The sequence below is a fragment of the Taudactylus pleione genome, unplaced genomic scaffold (assembly GCF_031769625.1).
Source record: "Taudactylus pleione unplaced genomic scaffold, aTauple2 ptg000046l, whole genome shotgun sequence".
Taxonomy (NCBI): Eukaryota; Metazoa; Chordata; class Amphibia; order Anura; family Myobatrachidae; genus Taudactylus; species Taudactylus pleione.
In genome coordinates, this window is record NW_028284448.1 from 5,059,919 (window position 1) to 5,074,608 (window position 14,690).

The following is a 14,690-nucleotide window of genomic DNA, read 5'->3' on the forward strand; positions in this document are numbered from 1 at the left end:
TCAGGTTGCCTACCAGGTCTAGGAGATCCAAAGGGTTTCCCAGGACCACTTCTAATGATGAATAGACTTTAGAGATTCTATCCATTTGTGCAGTGAATCCTGTATCTACGGGATTACCAACTACCTCAGAGGAAAGGGACTGAGAAGGTGAAGCCTGCCAAAGAGCCAGAGGAACTCCTCAGCCTCACAATCTGCTTCTTACTCCCTTTAATGAGTTTGGCAGAACATTTAAAACATGTATAATGTACCAGATGTGCAGCCCCTGCTTAGCTTTGGGGTGTCTGTCACCCCTTTGCAGACATACCGTCAATACTAGTGGTAACACTCACAGAAGACCTGTGACCGTAACTGTATCAGCCAATTTTTTTTTCAATAAACTATGTGCAAACAATAATTATTTAATGCTAACTAGCTTGCCTGTACTCAGTGATGTCCCTCCCAGTGGTGACACCCGGTGCAGGGAGGATTGTAGGGTGCGGATTTGACAAAAAGGGCATGGTCTCACAGGCAGGGGCGTGGTTTCATGGGTAGCGGGTGTGGCCATGCAACATGAACCCCCGTTTCAGTCACTCCGGGGGTCCCGGCGATGCGGACGGCCGCCATGGACCATGTAATGCTACAGTGCAGTACCCTGCTCCTGTCACTGAGGAGTCGGCACTTTGGTGTCAACCCTCGGCCCGCACCCCCCTTGTGACACCACTGCCTGAACCATATATATTAGACAAGCACCACACAAAAAAAACAACAACCTCCCCCAAATAATAAAAAGAAAAATCCTAACTACCCTATCACAGACAAACTCTGAAATACGCCAATAAGTACAATGATTTCCAATGTATGATATCACACTCCTCAGCCTCAGGACACAGCAGGGTAGAACAAACATCAGTTGGACCTTTCTGAAGCAGCCAGGAGGGGTTTGCCCCATAAGGACCTCCCATTGACTTCTGGGAGTGTTGGCAAGATGGCAGCTGCCATTAGCAGACAGCTCCTGCAGCATTAAAATAAGAACTGTCTTGCACCACACCCCCTTTCGCTCCCTTAAAGGAAATCAGAGCTCACTTAAAGCGCACCAGGCTCTGCACTGTATCTATTCTGCTGCCCAGCAATACCTTAGTAAGTTGTGGCGGCTGTGTAATGTAAGCTGCAGCATCTGAAAAGTAGTATCATGTGAGGGGACTTAAATAAGATAAGTGTCCCACGGCCCCTTCTCCAGTGCCTGGAGCAAGATGTGGCAGGGGGAAACATACGCCTACCTAATGCCCTGCTCCTCCATAGCCTGATCCCATAAGGATATTCAGGAAACTAGGCAGGGAAAAAAGAAAGGCTAGAAATTAAAGTAGCACTAACATAATCTTTGTGCCTCTCCTGCAGGCACTAAAAAATCACTGGGGAGCTAGGGGAAGAAGAGGGTATATGAGGGAGGGGGATGTTAGTTTGTTAACCTTTTTAGTGCCTACTACTCTGCCTCTCCCTCATATCCCAGCACCAGTGTGGGTGCATATAGATGAATTGGGGAATTTTTAAATCAAGGGGGGGGGGGGGGGGGAATCAAGGAATCTGTGAAATTATATTTTTTGGAGATTGATGATGTATGGGCCCCTAAAGTTTGGCATCACTGTCATGTGAAATGACATGCAGTTTGGATCAATTCTTATACTGTATCTACAGATAAGTCTGTAAGGACAGATAAGTCTGCTCAACCTAAGCATTTGTGAGCAAATCTCTGACCAGTTCGGCTATACAGGTACCCAATAGAGCTAGTGCTCACACTCAGGGGGTCATTCATACTTGGTCGCAAGAACCGATGTGCTCGCAACCGGGTCGATGGGTAGCCCTGCGCGTGCGCAGCGGACGCACTGCGCGTGCGCAAGCTCCAGAGCGAGAGAGAAACTCTCTCTCTCCGGAGCTCTCTACAGCTCGCCCCTTTTTGTAGGCGGGCTGGGGGGGTGGTTTCCAAAACGGAGGCGTTCCGTAACGAACGCCTACCGTTTTGTGGGCGGCTGCACTGACATCATCAGTGATGTCAGTGGGGAGCTTCCTGCTCCATCAGAGCAGAAAGCTCCCTGGGGCTTGCGAGTGCCCAGACCCAACCTTAGGGTCTGGTCGCAAGCCCCGATGGTCGCGATGGTGATCACCATCGCGACCATCATCCTGGTCGCTAGCTAAGCTGTGGGTGGTAACCAGAGCACACAACAATGAATGAGGTCCTCAGTGCCCACATTACACAGTGCTTGGAATAAAACTGTGCAAAGGGAACCATTACAGCAATAACAACACAAAATATAGATACCAAGAGGGATTGATGCAGAGTTGGAAGTAAAAGAAACTTTCTGGCAAAAAAAGCATATTTTCATACATAAGATACACAAGAGTTGAGTTCGTCTTTGTATAGACAACACGTGAAGCTATTTTCCGACAAGTCACCAACATCAGCGTGCACTTGAACCTCGCTACTACAGGTGCAGATATGACTCCTAAAAGGCACATTAGCGAATATTTGCAGGTCTGCATGACCCACATTGGTGTGAACACACCCACATTAAAATGTATATATGCGAATACATCTTATTTTTTACTTAACAAGTTATTTATATAGCACACAATATTTAGTCATTTACATGACTCCCTGCCCCAGTGGAGTTTACAATCTATAATCCCTACTACACATACACAAACACTAGGGTTAACTTTTTTGTCAGAAGACAACTAACCTACCAGTACCTTTTTTTATTCCACCGCAGACCTGCCTCTTCAGTCGTAAGGGTTGACGTATCCAAATTGTGCACAGCTAGCCACCTTAGCGGGTGTGCATTATCTGAGCAAACACAGTGTGAATGAAAGCAAGATATAAGGAGCAACTCTGTGTTATCCTCATAATGCTACAAATATATATTTATACAACTCTTCTACTGCAGAGTGGTAGTGAAAATAAACAGATTATCATTCACCACCACCCAATGTTGACAGACACTAATGCTACTTACTATATCACAAGTTTGTTAGGGTAAAATAATCTGAACTATCAGTATCCACCACCAGTGTTATCAGAATGTAATGGTTGTAAATTCTTTTTGGTGGTCCACTGTCATATTAAAGAAATGTTTTCAAAAGTAGAAGTTGTAGAAGCACCAAGGGGAGATGATGCCATCACCAGACAGTACTGAAATCTACTGAGTGTAATAGGGCAGTGTTTAAAATAAAAAAATTTGAACATGCCAAAACAGGACTGTATAAAAGGTAAGATATATGTTTTCCTACTGTATGTCCTCCAGAAGAGCACAGAATCCACATGCTAATTACTTTCACTAATACCTGGAACCAGACCTACTACTAGTTATTAGAGAACATAACAAAAAAGGGATAGTCAAAGATCATCTGTAAATTGACTTTCAAATATGACTGTGTATATACCCTTTCCATGTAATTCAGAAGGGAAAATCTAGATAAACAAGTTCAGGAACAAGATGACTATCTAACATTTTGCGGTAATTTTCCCAGAACTCCACAGATTACATATTCTCAGGCTCCCTAAAAAGTTAAGCTGGCTCCATTATTTCAGTAACTCCAGAATCCAAAACTATTTTTCTTCACTTCTATTCACATACAATTAAATGCATTAAAATAAAACATTGAATTTAAAGACAATTTGATTATGGATCAAGAACGGAACAGAGACATCAGAAATGTAAATGTTTTCTCTCTGTTTCAGCCCAAATTTAAACTGCACAAAGGTTTCATACAAAAACCAGCAGCAGATGTAGCTATATACTGTGACACAGTTATCACAAATGGTACTTTCTTTTCTTTTTTTGTGGTCGTCGATGGTGTTTCACTGGGACATTAGAAAACGCTAGCCTAAATCTGAACGAAAATTTGCTTTACAGAAAAAATACTGAAAAGAACATAGTGTCTTGGTTTCACTAACTTTTCTTATTTCTCTTTTGCAAATAGCTGAGAGATCTAAAGTAGCTTTTGAAAGTTTTCAAAAGATGTTTCGTAAGCTTTTCTGCAGGTTTCAAAAACTTGTTGTGTGCTCTGGAGAAGAGCTGAGATGTGACAAGACAACCAATGCCGACAGAACACAACGAAATTTAAATATCGCTCACAAACAAAATAAGAATTATATACCTGACAGTTTGATGCATTTGTAAAGAATATAAGAGATTCCTCTGTATACATTTACAACCATTAGAAGTTACACTGCATGCAAAACAAAAATAAATTAATCTGCACACCTTGCAACATGATTTGTCCAGGCGTAACGTTGTTTTATTTCTCCCAACTCTGCATCTGCCCCAAGATGGGATTATTGGTAAAAATGCTCCCATAGTTGTGACTGAGAATGAGAATTGTACAATAAAAAATAAAGCATATAACGGTGCCATGTTTAGAACTACAAAGCAATTGCTATGAAATAGTTCAGTTTGGAATGTCAAAAACTTTTGATTGCTTGTAACACAGAAGTTGATTTTGTAACAATTATTATTGAGATTATCCAAATGTGGGCAGAACAACAACTCATTCTCTGCCTCTATAATGGTTATGTCACCACACACATATCTGTCTTACAGGTGAAAATCCCCAGCAATCACTACTATTTCCCCAACTTTGCATGCTCTTGGTGCAATAAAATGTATTATGAAGACACCAGCAGGAAAATGAGCGAACATGTAAAAATGTGGCAACTCAAAATGCTGACTGAGGAGGCTGTAAGCAATGAAAGAATAACAAGCCACAATGTCAACTCCAAAATGGCTATTTGGCGTTGGAAGAGGAAAGGAAGTGCAGCACCTTATAAAAAACAAATAGACTGCTCGTAACCACTGGTAACCTTTTTCTCCAGGACACTGGCTAGAGTGGGATGAGGACTAGCTGTAGTGTATTAACACCCCGTTAATGAGAGGTATGAGGGAGATAGTAACTCAAATAAACAGTGACAGAAGAGCATCTATGAACGCACAGTACTGCTGAAACATGGATGGGCTTACAGCCAGGTTTGGACTGGCCCACAGGGGTACAGGGGAAATCTCTGGTGGGCCCCACTGCTCGGGGGCCCACACCCTCCTCTAGGTGCCATGTACCAGACTGTGTTCATTGTTACTCTATTATAGGGTCGGTTATCTTGTGGAGCAGGACCACTGATAAACATAATTCATGATTTGCTTCTATAGAATCTACACCAAGATTTGCCTAACGGTTAGCCTAGGAACTGTGTTGGTTAGCCACACCTCCCCTGGTTGTGGACCACACCCATTAAGCATGGGCCCCTCTTACTGCATTTTCTTCGGTGGGCCTCAGTCCGACACTGGCTACAGCAGCAGAAGGCTAAATCAAGTTCAACTCCTATCAGCCAACAAGAAACTGTGACTACAATGGGCACAGCCTCACAAAAGTGGACAATTGAAGACTGGAAAACGTAGCCTGGCTGACGAATCCTAATTTCTGTAGTGACATATAGAGGTTAGTGTCAGAATTCATCATAAACAACATGAATCTATGGATCTCTCCTGTCTGATGTCAATGGTGTGAAAAATGATTCCTGAGTACATATTAGATCCTGGATACCAGTTGAGCTTTGTTTAAATGCCAAAGCCTGTCAGAGTATTGTGGTTGCACTCATTTTCTAATGGCTTCTTCCAGCTAGGTACCTTGCCTCACCACAAAAAAGCGCACATCATTTCAAGCTGGTTCCATGAACATCATGAGTTCAGTATACTCCAAAGGCCTCCACAGTACTAAACTTCAATCCAATAGAGTATACCTCCAAACATCCTGCTTTTGATTGACTGTCCTGTGATCAGGACATTAGTCCCACTTTGTGCAGGCTTTGGAGGTGATGCACTGTCACATGCTGTGGAAGCAGGAGTCTTCACAGTGTGCGCCATAAAAAAAATGTATAAATTATTAGGTTGAATCTATTTTAAGAGCCTGCTGATCTGCAATGAAAATACTATCGGGAACAGTCAGAGGATCATTTGTAAGGCAGACAAATCTGTTGAATTTTTCGGGGGTTTGGTAAACCAGATATAACTGGTGCTATGTTAGAAGGCAGATGCGTTTTAAACAAGGGCAGAACCACCAATGTCACAGTGATTCAAAGAACAGCATTCTTAGGTGTTTGATATGTATCAGGTCCCATCAGGGACTGTCCTAAAGATGTGGTAGGGAGTTTCTGTAAAAGAGTGGGAATATAACACACAAGTTTTGTCAGTTTAACACCATATGTGCATACTCTCCTGGAATGTCCAGCAGACTGATGAAATAGGGAGTGACCTTGTGGACAATTTATCACAGATAACGTCATTTTCGATATTTTGACTTATCCCCATAATCAATTTCAATATTGGGGGCAAACCTGTAAACAAGCAAAATCGATCCTGGGGGGGTGGTGGGGGGGATTTGTTTAGGGTTCCCAATTATGCGGCAGGTGTTTTCTAGAATGCGGCTGGTGCATTTCTGAAGAATTTTCAAAAATCACTTTAGGGACTTAAAAATATGCTTGCACCCATTTTCATGTACCCCAAATTTGATGGGACTAGTTCTTTTTAACCCCCAAAACAGGAAAATGCTATTCTTCATCACTTCTTCACAGGCGCATTTATGCACCTGCCGCGGCTATTTGAAAACCCTGACTACCTTCAGCAGGCCAAATCGGGGTATCCCCCATATCAGAACATCTTTTTGGGGGTGACAGCATGATTTCTCCAAAAACGGACAGGACTTTTTGATACTTACCTTTCCGCCGGGTCCAGTTTTCGCCGGATTGTAATAGAATATGGGGATAAGCGGGCACGCGCCCGATACTTTATCCCAGAAAAAAAAAGTCCAACCTTGGACTTTTCGCCTCAAATTTAATATGCCCCTTAGTAGTCCTTTCAGTCTTCTCAAATGACAGGAAAACAGCATTTCCTAGTGCTAAGAGCATTTGACCATTTCAGTACAACATTTATTGATGTTCAAAGGTGCAAGTGTATCACCAATCTGTGCAAGAGAAGGGAAAAATGATATATGGCTTCCTGGCTACACTGTCAAACAGAAATCAAACAAATCTCTATGTCCGAAAGCTACATGTGAACTTGTCATGTATTGCAAACACACTGTCCTGTCATATATGGCAATCCACACTGTTCATTTTGTGATACTTGTTATATATGCCGCCCAAACAGGATAGAAGGATGCAGGATAAATCAGTGCTGCAACCAATAGCTTTTAAAAATGCAAATGTATAAATCAAATCTCACATCAGGATATAGCGGTCTGAATGGCAGTGAAGGTCTGGGTATAATGTATATTGTTAGATGTACTTTCACACTCAAACAGAAAACATAATATTTCCCTAATATAAAATACATTAAAAGCAATGTAAGTTTAACTATTTTACCATTTTTATTACAGTATAGCAATTCAGAAATTACATCAACAAAACAAACAGCTGATATTACGATCAGCGCTGATATTACAATATGAGATAACCCAGGCTATTAAAATTACGAAATCTAATAAATTCCCAGGCCCAGATGGCCTTACTGCGGTCTATTATAAAGCATTTTCCCCTATTCGCACCCAACATCTCTCCACATTATTTAACAGTGTTTTAAATGGTGCTCTTTTCTCCTCACAAGCCCTTGAGGCACGTATTATAGTGATTCACAAAGATGGGAAGGATCCTACTAACTGTGCCTACTATCAGCCAATTTACTATTGAATACTAATCTCAAGCTTTATTCTAAAAACCTGGCAACTGGTTTAAATTCGGTTTTGCCCCAACTAATCCATAATGATCAGGTGAGTTTCATTCCTGGGTGACAAGCCCGAGACAATACTAGAAGGGTCATCACTCTTATTCACACCATTAGCTCCCGTAAGAGTCCTGCTCTCTTGCTTTCTCTAGATGCAGAGAAAGCATTTCACAGGATCAGCTGGTCATTTATGTTTGAACGCTTTGTCAGTTTGGCTTTGAAGGCCCATTTCTCCAGGGTGTTTTGTCTTTATATACATCCCCCTCTGCTACAGTGGCAGTTAATGGTGTTATCTCAAAACCCTTTTCTATAACTAATGGGACTCCACAGGGGTGTCCTTTATCACCTCTGAACTTCGCATTGGTTATAGAACCCTTGGTTGCCCTCATCCGCCATTCCCTAGACATTAAGGGGGTTCAGATAAATTTGAGAGCCTTCAGAATATCTTTATTTGCTAATGATGTCCTCCTCATTCTCCCCAGGTGTCGCTTTCCAATTTGTTTGCTCACTATGGTACTTTGGTTCGAAAATAAACTATTCAAAAACAGAGGCTCTCCCCTTTTATATCTCTGGCTCTCAATTGGACCTTCTCAAATCTAACTATAATATTGCTTGGAAGATGGATAAAATTAAGTGCTTAGGAGTTTTTATTGCCCGTTCCTATAGCTCTCTTTATGCTGCTAAATTACCCTAGGATCCTCTCCTCTATAAAATCAGACCTGTTCAGATGGCAATCCTACTTTATCTCCTTGTTTGATAGATCAAGAACTATTAAAAATAATCTCCTCACACAGCTTCTCAACTTATTTCACACATTACCAATTGATGTACCAAACAATGTGCTCTCCTGACTCCACAAATGGTTTGTTCAGTTTGTTTGGAAGAAAAAGATCCTAAGGACCAGTTTTTTAACTTTACGTAGAGAGACTTCTAATGGGGGTCGGGGGGTTCCCAGATGTTAAACTATATTACCGGGCTACACATCTCAGTCAGGCCGTAGCATGGTTTGCTCCTGCTGCCTCTCTGAGATGGGTGGAATTGGAGACTGCTACCTGTAAACTCGTTTTTCTTCCCTCTATGCTTCGGATTCACTCAAAGCACTGCCCATTGTCTGTCTCTTCTCACCCAACAGTCAACTTTACTTGCACTATTTGGGGTCATTGCACTCAAAAGTTTAAACTTCTTTCCACCCCTTCCCCTCTTACTGCTCACAGGGGCAACCCATTGTTCACTCCAGCTATGTCTGCTTCTCTCCCTGCTCCCTGGATTGCTAGAGGTATAAAGTTTGTGGCAAACATGGTGGAAAATGGAATTTGCATTTGCCTGGGTGATTTACAGTCTTTTCTTTTCCCAATGTAAATGTTTTTAGCTATCTTCAGCTGAAGCACTTTGTTACATCCCTCCTCTGTTCAGCGCCCTCCCATGCTATGACCTTGTTGGAACGAAAATGTTCGCTCATGACAGGTATGATTTCATAGCAATATACTCTGCTACTCCATTCTACTGAACCCCCAAATCCAATATATGAGCTATAATGGGAGGTTGATTTGGGGGATCCTCCAGAGGAGGATTCATGGTGCACAATTCTTGAAAGGGTCTCCAGATCGTCTATCTCCACAAAAATTAAAGAAAATGCTAATAAGGTTTATTACCGTTGGTACATGGTACCCGCCAGACTAAATAGGAAATTCTGGTCTGCATCTCCACTTTGTTGAAGAGGGTGTGGAGAGTCAGGCACCTTCATTCATATTTGGTGGTCCTGCCCAAAGATTGTAGTTTTTTCTGACATGGTGGTGGCCCTAGTGAGTAAAGTGATTAACTCAATCATTGTCAGAGATCCATGGTCTTTTCTTCTGGGTATCCCTATTACATCATTGGATAAACTATCAGATAAGCTAGTCTCCTAGATTCTTAATGCAGCCAGATGACTTATCATTGGAAGCAAACTGACTCTCCCTCCTTAAGGTGCATATCCACTACCCGATTACACAGAGCGATTGAACGATAACGACATGGTTATCGTTCAATCACTCGTTAATCGGGCAGCAAAATGTCGGCCAGCGATGCGCGTTCACACTGGTCGTTGCTGGCATCGCTCATCATCCAAACATGCTGGTCAACCAGACGATATCGTCAGCTTGACCATGTTCGGGGATGATGGAGGGTGCCTACACTGAACGACATATCGTTAGTGGGCAAGGTGCAGTGTAGAGAACGACTGAACGACAACGTTATCGTTCACTGTCGGGTAGTGGATACCCGCCTTTACAGGAAGTCATCAATAAAATATGGCATACAGCAGCTATGAAAAAGATAACTGCTTACCTTCACAACAAATCATCCAAATGTATTCAAATTTGGAGTCCTTAGTTTACTCTAAATCAGCCCTCCTTCACTAATGCTGCTCCTAGAAATATTGTGGATCTTCTCATTTAATTACTTCTCTCCCTGATACTTGTTATAGGTCTACATGGACGATTAGAACTTTGTCGTTTCCTTCTCTTTGATACCCCACTTTTCTCTTTTGACCCTGGGCAAACTCCCCCTCTTCCCCCTCCTTTCCTTAGTTACATTAGCATTTTTCATCTATGTATTTGTATTCATGTTCTGTTATACCTATTCTTATGTACTGCTAAATTTGAAAATGCAAATAAAACACAATAAAAAAAAAAACGTATTTCACTTTCCCCATTCTACTGTACAAAAATGCAGGGAAAGCTGGAACATGTGTTACTTGGCAATAAATCCAAACTGTTTTCATGTTTAAAGCTGTAAAATATATTTGTTAAATAGTTGGGGCTGTCTGAAGCAACAAATGGGTTAAACCACCATTGAAATGACTAAGTTTTTCAGCACTCTTTTGCTGCACCTGGGAACGTGCAATGTCATACTGCAACAGAAAGATGGAGGTCACTACTCGTCTGAGTCATGGTTCATCAGCAGATGGGATAAGCCAAATGCCGTCCTAAGCCCACATTCTTTCTCCAGCAGTCCTGTGCTTCTCGGAACTCAGCAGCTGGCCCATTTTTACACATTTCTTTGTTAGTAAGTCAGCTAGGGTGTGCAAAAGGTCGTGGGGTGACAAAGTGTCAGCAAGTTCTAGAATCTGAGAAAATCGCAGCCTTTCAATCACATATAAAATGTTCTACCTGAATGTGGTCACTGGCAGCGCCCTAAACACTGAAATATAACAACACTGAGCAGCAGAATGTCTGACACATAACAAATAATGTGCTGGCTTCCTGAGAAGGAGAAGGTGTGAATTTATAGACACTTTCTATCTGATCTGGCTGTATGTAATCTATCTGGAAGAGCTTTGATAAAGACTGTGGGGTCAGAAACATGTACAGCTTACAATTATGTGTAGTATATATTATATGTCCCCAAAACTTGTACTACAGTTCGTGCAATATAATTTACAATGTAAACATGATTGTCAAATAATTCTGGGATCTTTGATTTAAAATATAAAAAAAATATATATTTTTTTTCATTTGATGCTACAAACTGCCTGCCTTCTTCAGGACCAGAGATGATTCACTCCAAAGTAACTTGAACATATCTGCATGTAGATTGCCAAAAATTTTTATAACTTTTTAAAAAATGTCTTAGTCCAGCCAATGTTATAAAATTTACATTGTTTTAGGACAAATATTGCTTTCTTCTAGTAGCAAATTGGATAAATATTCGTTATGGGGAAAAAAAGCGATACAATGACAAAAGGGAAAAACACTTTTCCTGAATGGTTGCCATAATTATTTCAAGCAATTAGTGTAAACCAGAGAAATGACCCCCAAATTGTATCCGCTTGGTCATAAGTAATGTATGTTTTTTGCCTTACTCAACGTTGGAGGTAGTTATAGGAGCAGGTGTTACAGATTTTTTTTCCCTTCAAGTTTTCACAAACTTTGTTTTTCTTTTAACCAATGGATGCCCTCAGGGCTCCCCTATTGTAAACAAAAAAGTTCCAATAGATCCAATGTAAATTGGATGTAATAGTAACAACGCACTATTTTGCATTATTCAATCTACTTGAAATTACTCATTTAGCAATGGCCTGCATGGGGGACCTAATTTTCACCTGGCAGAACTTGCCTGTCCTGCACGGAGGTCCCTATGACCTTAAATGGTTACATCACAGGGATAACCTATTGTAAAGAAAAAAACACATTGAGCTTCAGCATTAAACAAACTGGTAGAGGCAGAGTGAGTACCATGCCCTGAAAGCAAATGCGTCACTGTAGAGCAAGCACCTGGAGAGGCAGAAATAGGGAGGGAAGAGGCAATCTACCGTAGACCATGTTCAATAAGGGCCTGTTCACGCATTTGTGGCTCGTGTAGATCACGAATGCAGCGTATCTTATACACTTGATATGGGGGGAAGGTGCAAACAAACATTGGTTGTGACTTTTCATAAACTAGGTACATATGCGGCTAATGGGCAGCAGGGGTCCCAGTTTAAAGTCAGCACAACTGTTTGCTCATCCAAGAAATTGGCTTAAACTTTCTCTGTATTATGAGTCTTACAGATATAGTCCCAATCGACCCATATCACATGAAAATGCAATTAGTTCAAATCTGCATTTTCTCATTTGCGTGCGGTCATTTTGAGCTGCGCAGTGTGAATTCACATAAGGTACACTAGGTAAACGGCATCCACTCCAATCTGTGCAGCGTCTCTTTCTCTGGCACCTTCACCCTTCCTTCACCCTTCCTCTGCTTCTATCTGTCAGGGTTCCGCAATGCTCTATTCTTGCTTATACACCATTCCTTGGTCACCTCTCCACTCCATCACCTCTAGTGCAATGACAACCTAATCAACATTTCCTCCCCTGACCGCTCACCGCCTCTCTTCTCACGAATGTCCAGCTGCCTTTTTGCCAACTCCGCTTGGATGGTTGAACACTACTGTACCTCAAGGTCAACACATCCAAAATTGAGATTACCATTTTTCCACCACCCAGCATCATGTACCTTTCTACTGTTCCCCTTAAAATTTATAGTGCCAATCTCATCCCTGTTAACAATTCTTGCTGCCTAGGTGTCACCACTAGCCCTCAACCTCGCTCTATACATACATACATACCTTTTCCAATTCTGTTGCCTCACCTCCTACAGCTCTGACCTTGTCAAGAAATACTCTCCTACTGGTAAACTTGGTTTTGTCAAAGATCTCTGACTCTCCTCCTCTACAACCTCACAATATCACCATCAGGACTTGCCCGTGCTGCTCCCCACTTTTGCAATTCCACATTTGGAACCCTCTCCCATGCTTTACCAGACATGGCCCCAACAATTAATCTCCCTCAAAACTGACATTTCACACTTGCCTACCATGTCTCAAGCTAGATAGCTCCACCCACATGCTCCATCTGCAGCTTCCCCTCAACCTGTTTTGGCTATGTCTTTCGCCTACCCATCCTAAATATCTCCCCTCTCTATCCATATTTACCTCCACCTCTATCATCAGTTTGCTTATTAACTCGTAAAGTTTTCCTATTTTCTAGTTGTGTCTTCTTACATAGTTGTTTTTTATTATTAAGCATTTTTGAATTGATTTTTACTTATCCTATAGTTTCTTTTGCCCCATACTTTTGCATTTTGTTCTATTTACATTTTGTTGATTGTACAGTGCCACAGAATCTGTGGAGCATTAGAAATAAACTATGAAGATAATTTATTTTCTACATTACAAAAACCTCCTAAAGCAGTGGTCCCCAAACTGTGCGCCTCGGGGCACTTGCAGGGGTGCCTCAGGTTGATGGTCCAGCACCAAATCAAATTATTTATGGTCAATGTAATGTAAATATGTGGGCAAACAGAAGCGCATACCTGTCCACCACCACATAACTGAACCCAAGGATGACAGGTAAGCACAATTCACTTCACTTTACTAAATTTTTTCTGATTTTCTCGATAACAAACGTTTGGCTTAGGGGTGCCATGAAAACAATGCTGTTACTCTAGGGCGCCGTGATTCAAAAACATTTGGGAACCTCTGTCCTAAAGGAATACATGTTGCTTACAGTCAGTGAAAACAGCTACTTTGTAGACAAAAATATTAAGGAGAATTCAATCAATTAAGTAGATACAAACATCTCATTAGTATTGGTCACAGAGTTCCTGAATAATGTAATTATTTACTAGCTGATAAACTGCATACCCACAAGTATTGGTTCGGTACCTTAAATAAATGTCTCAACTGCATGTAAAGAATAGACAAAAAATCAGCTAATCGGCAATTCAATACCTTGCTCTTTTTTCCTTTCTCCAGATCTGAAATATCCATTATCTCTTCCATAAATTGAACTATTTAATAAAATTTCATTTTTACATGTATACCATACAATATTACAATATGTATAATACAATAATAAACCAAGAATAAAAACACTTGGAGCTATAATCATGTGGATGAATGGTAGTGGCTAAGATTACATAATGAGGTTCATCAAAGAAGATCAAACTACTCACCATTCTGCAAACCCATCCATAGTTGCTTGTGGTCTTTCTTCTGCATTTCATTGATAACCTGACTTTTATGCTTCAAAGCATCAGCTTCCTTTACAGATGACATAAAGTGTGCTTCTATCACATCTTTTGATTGGCATCGCAAGAGGTCTTTTGCTGGAAAATTCTGGGACAATAAGAAGGAAAAACATACTTTAACAGACTATACTCTGACAGTTTGTAACATTTATATAGTATACTAGCTGATGTACCACCTGGGTAGACCTTAGATATTTAATGTTTCTATTTTCATCTCATCACTCCAGTAACATTAATCCTTCACCTCTATAGTAATGCATCCCCTCCCTCACTGCTATAGTAAAACATTACCCTTCTTCACCTGTGTACTAACACAATTCACTCCCTCACCTCTGTAGTAACACATTTCCCTCCTTCACCCATGTTGTAACACATTCAACATTCCCCTCCCTTACCTGT

The 14,690-nt window shown here is 41.2% G+C and overlaps 1 protein-coding gene across 2 annotated transcripts in view; it reads right to left on the minus strand.

Annotated features, from left to right (window-relative positions):
* The window catches only part of ATG5 (autophagy related 5), a 215,779-nt gene that overhangs the window by 153,845 nt on the left and 47,244 nt on the right, over window positions 1-14,690 (minus strand). For both annotated transcript variants that reach the window (XM_088460512.1, XM_088460514.1), the window contains one exon: window positions 14,217-14,379. In XM_088460512.1, the coding sequence (XP_088316638.1) occupies window positions 14,217-14,379 (163 nt within the window). The remainder of the gene's footprint in view (window positions 1-14,216; window positions 14,380-14,690) is intronic.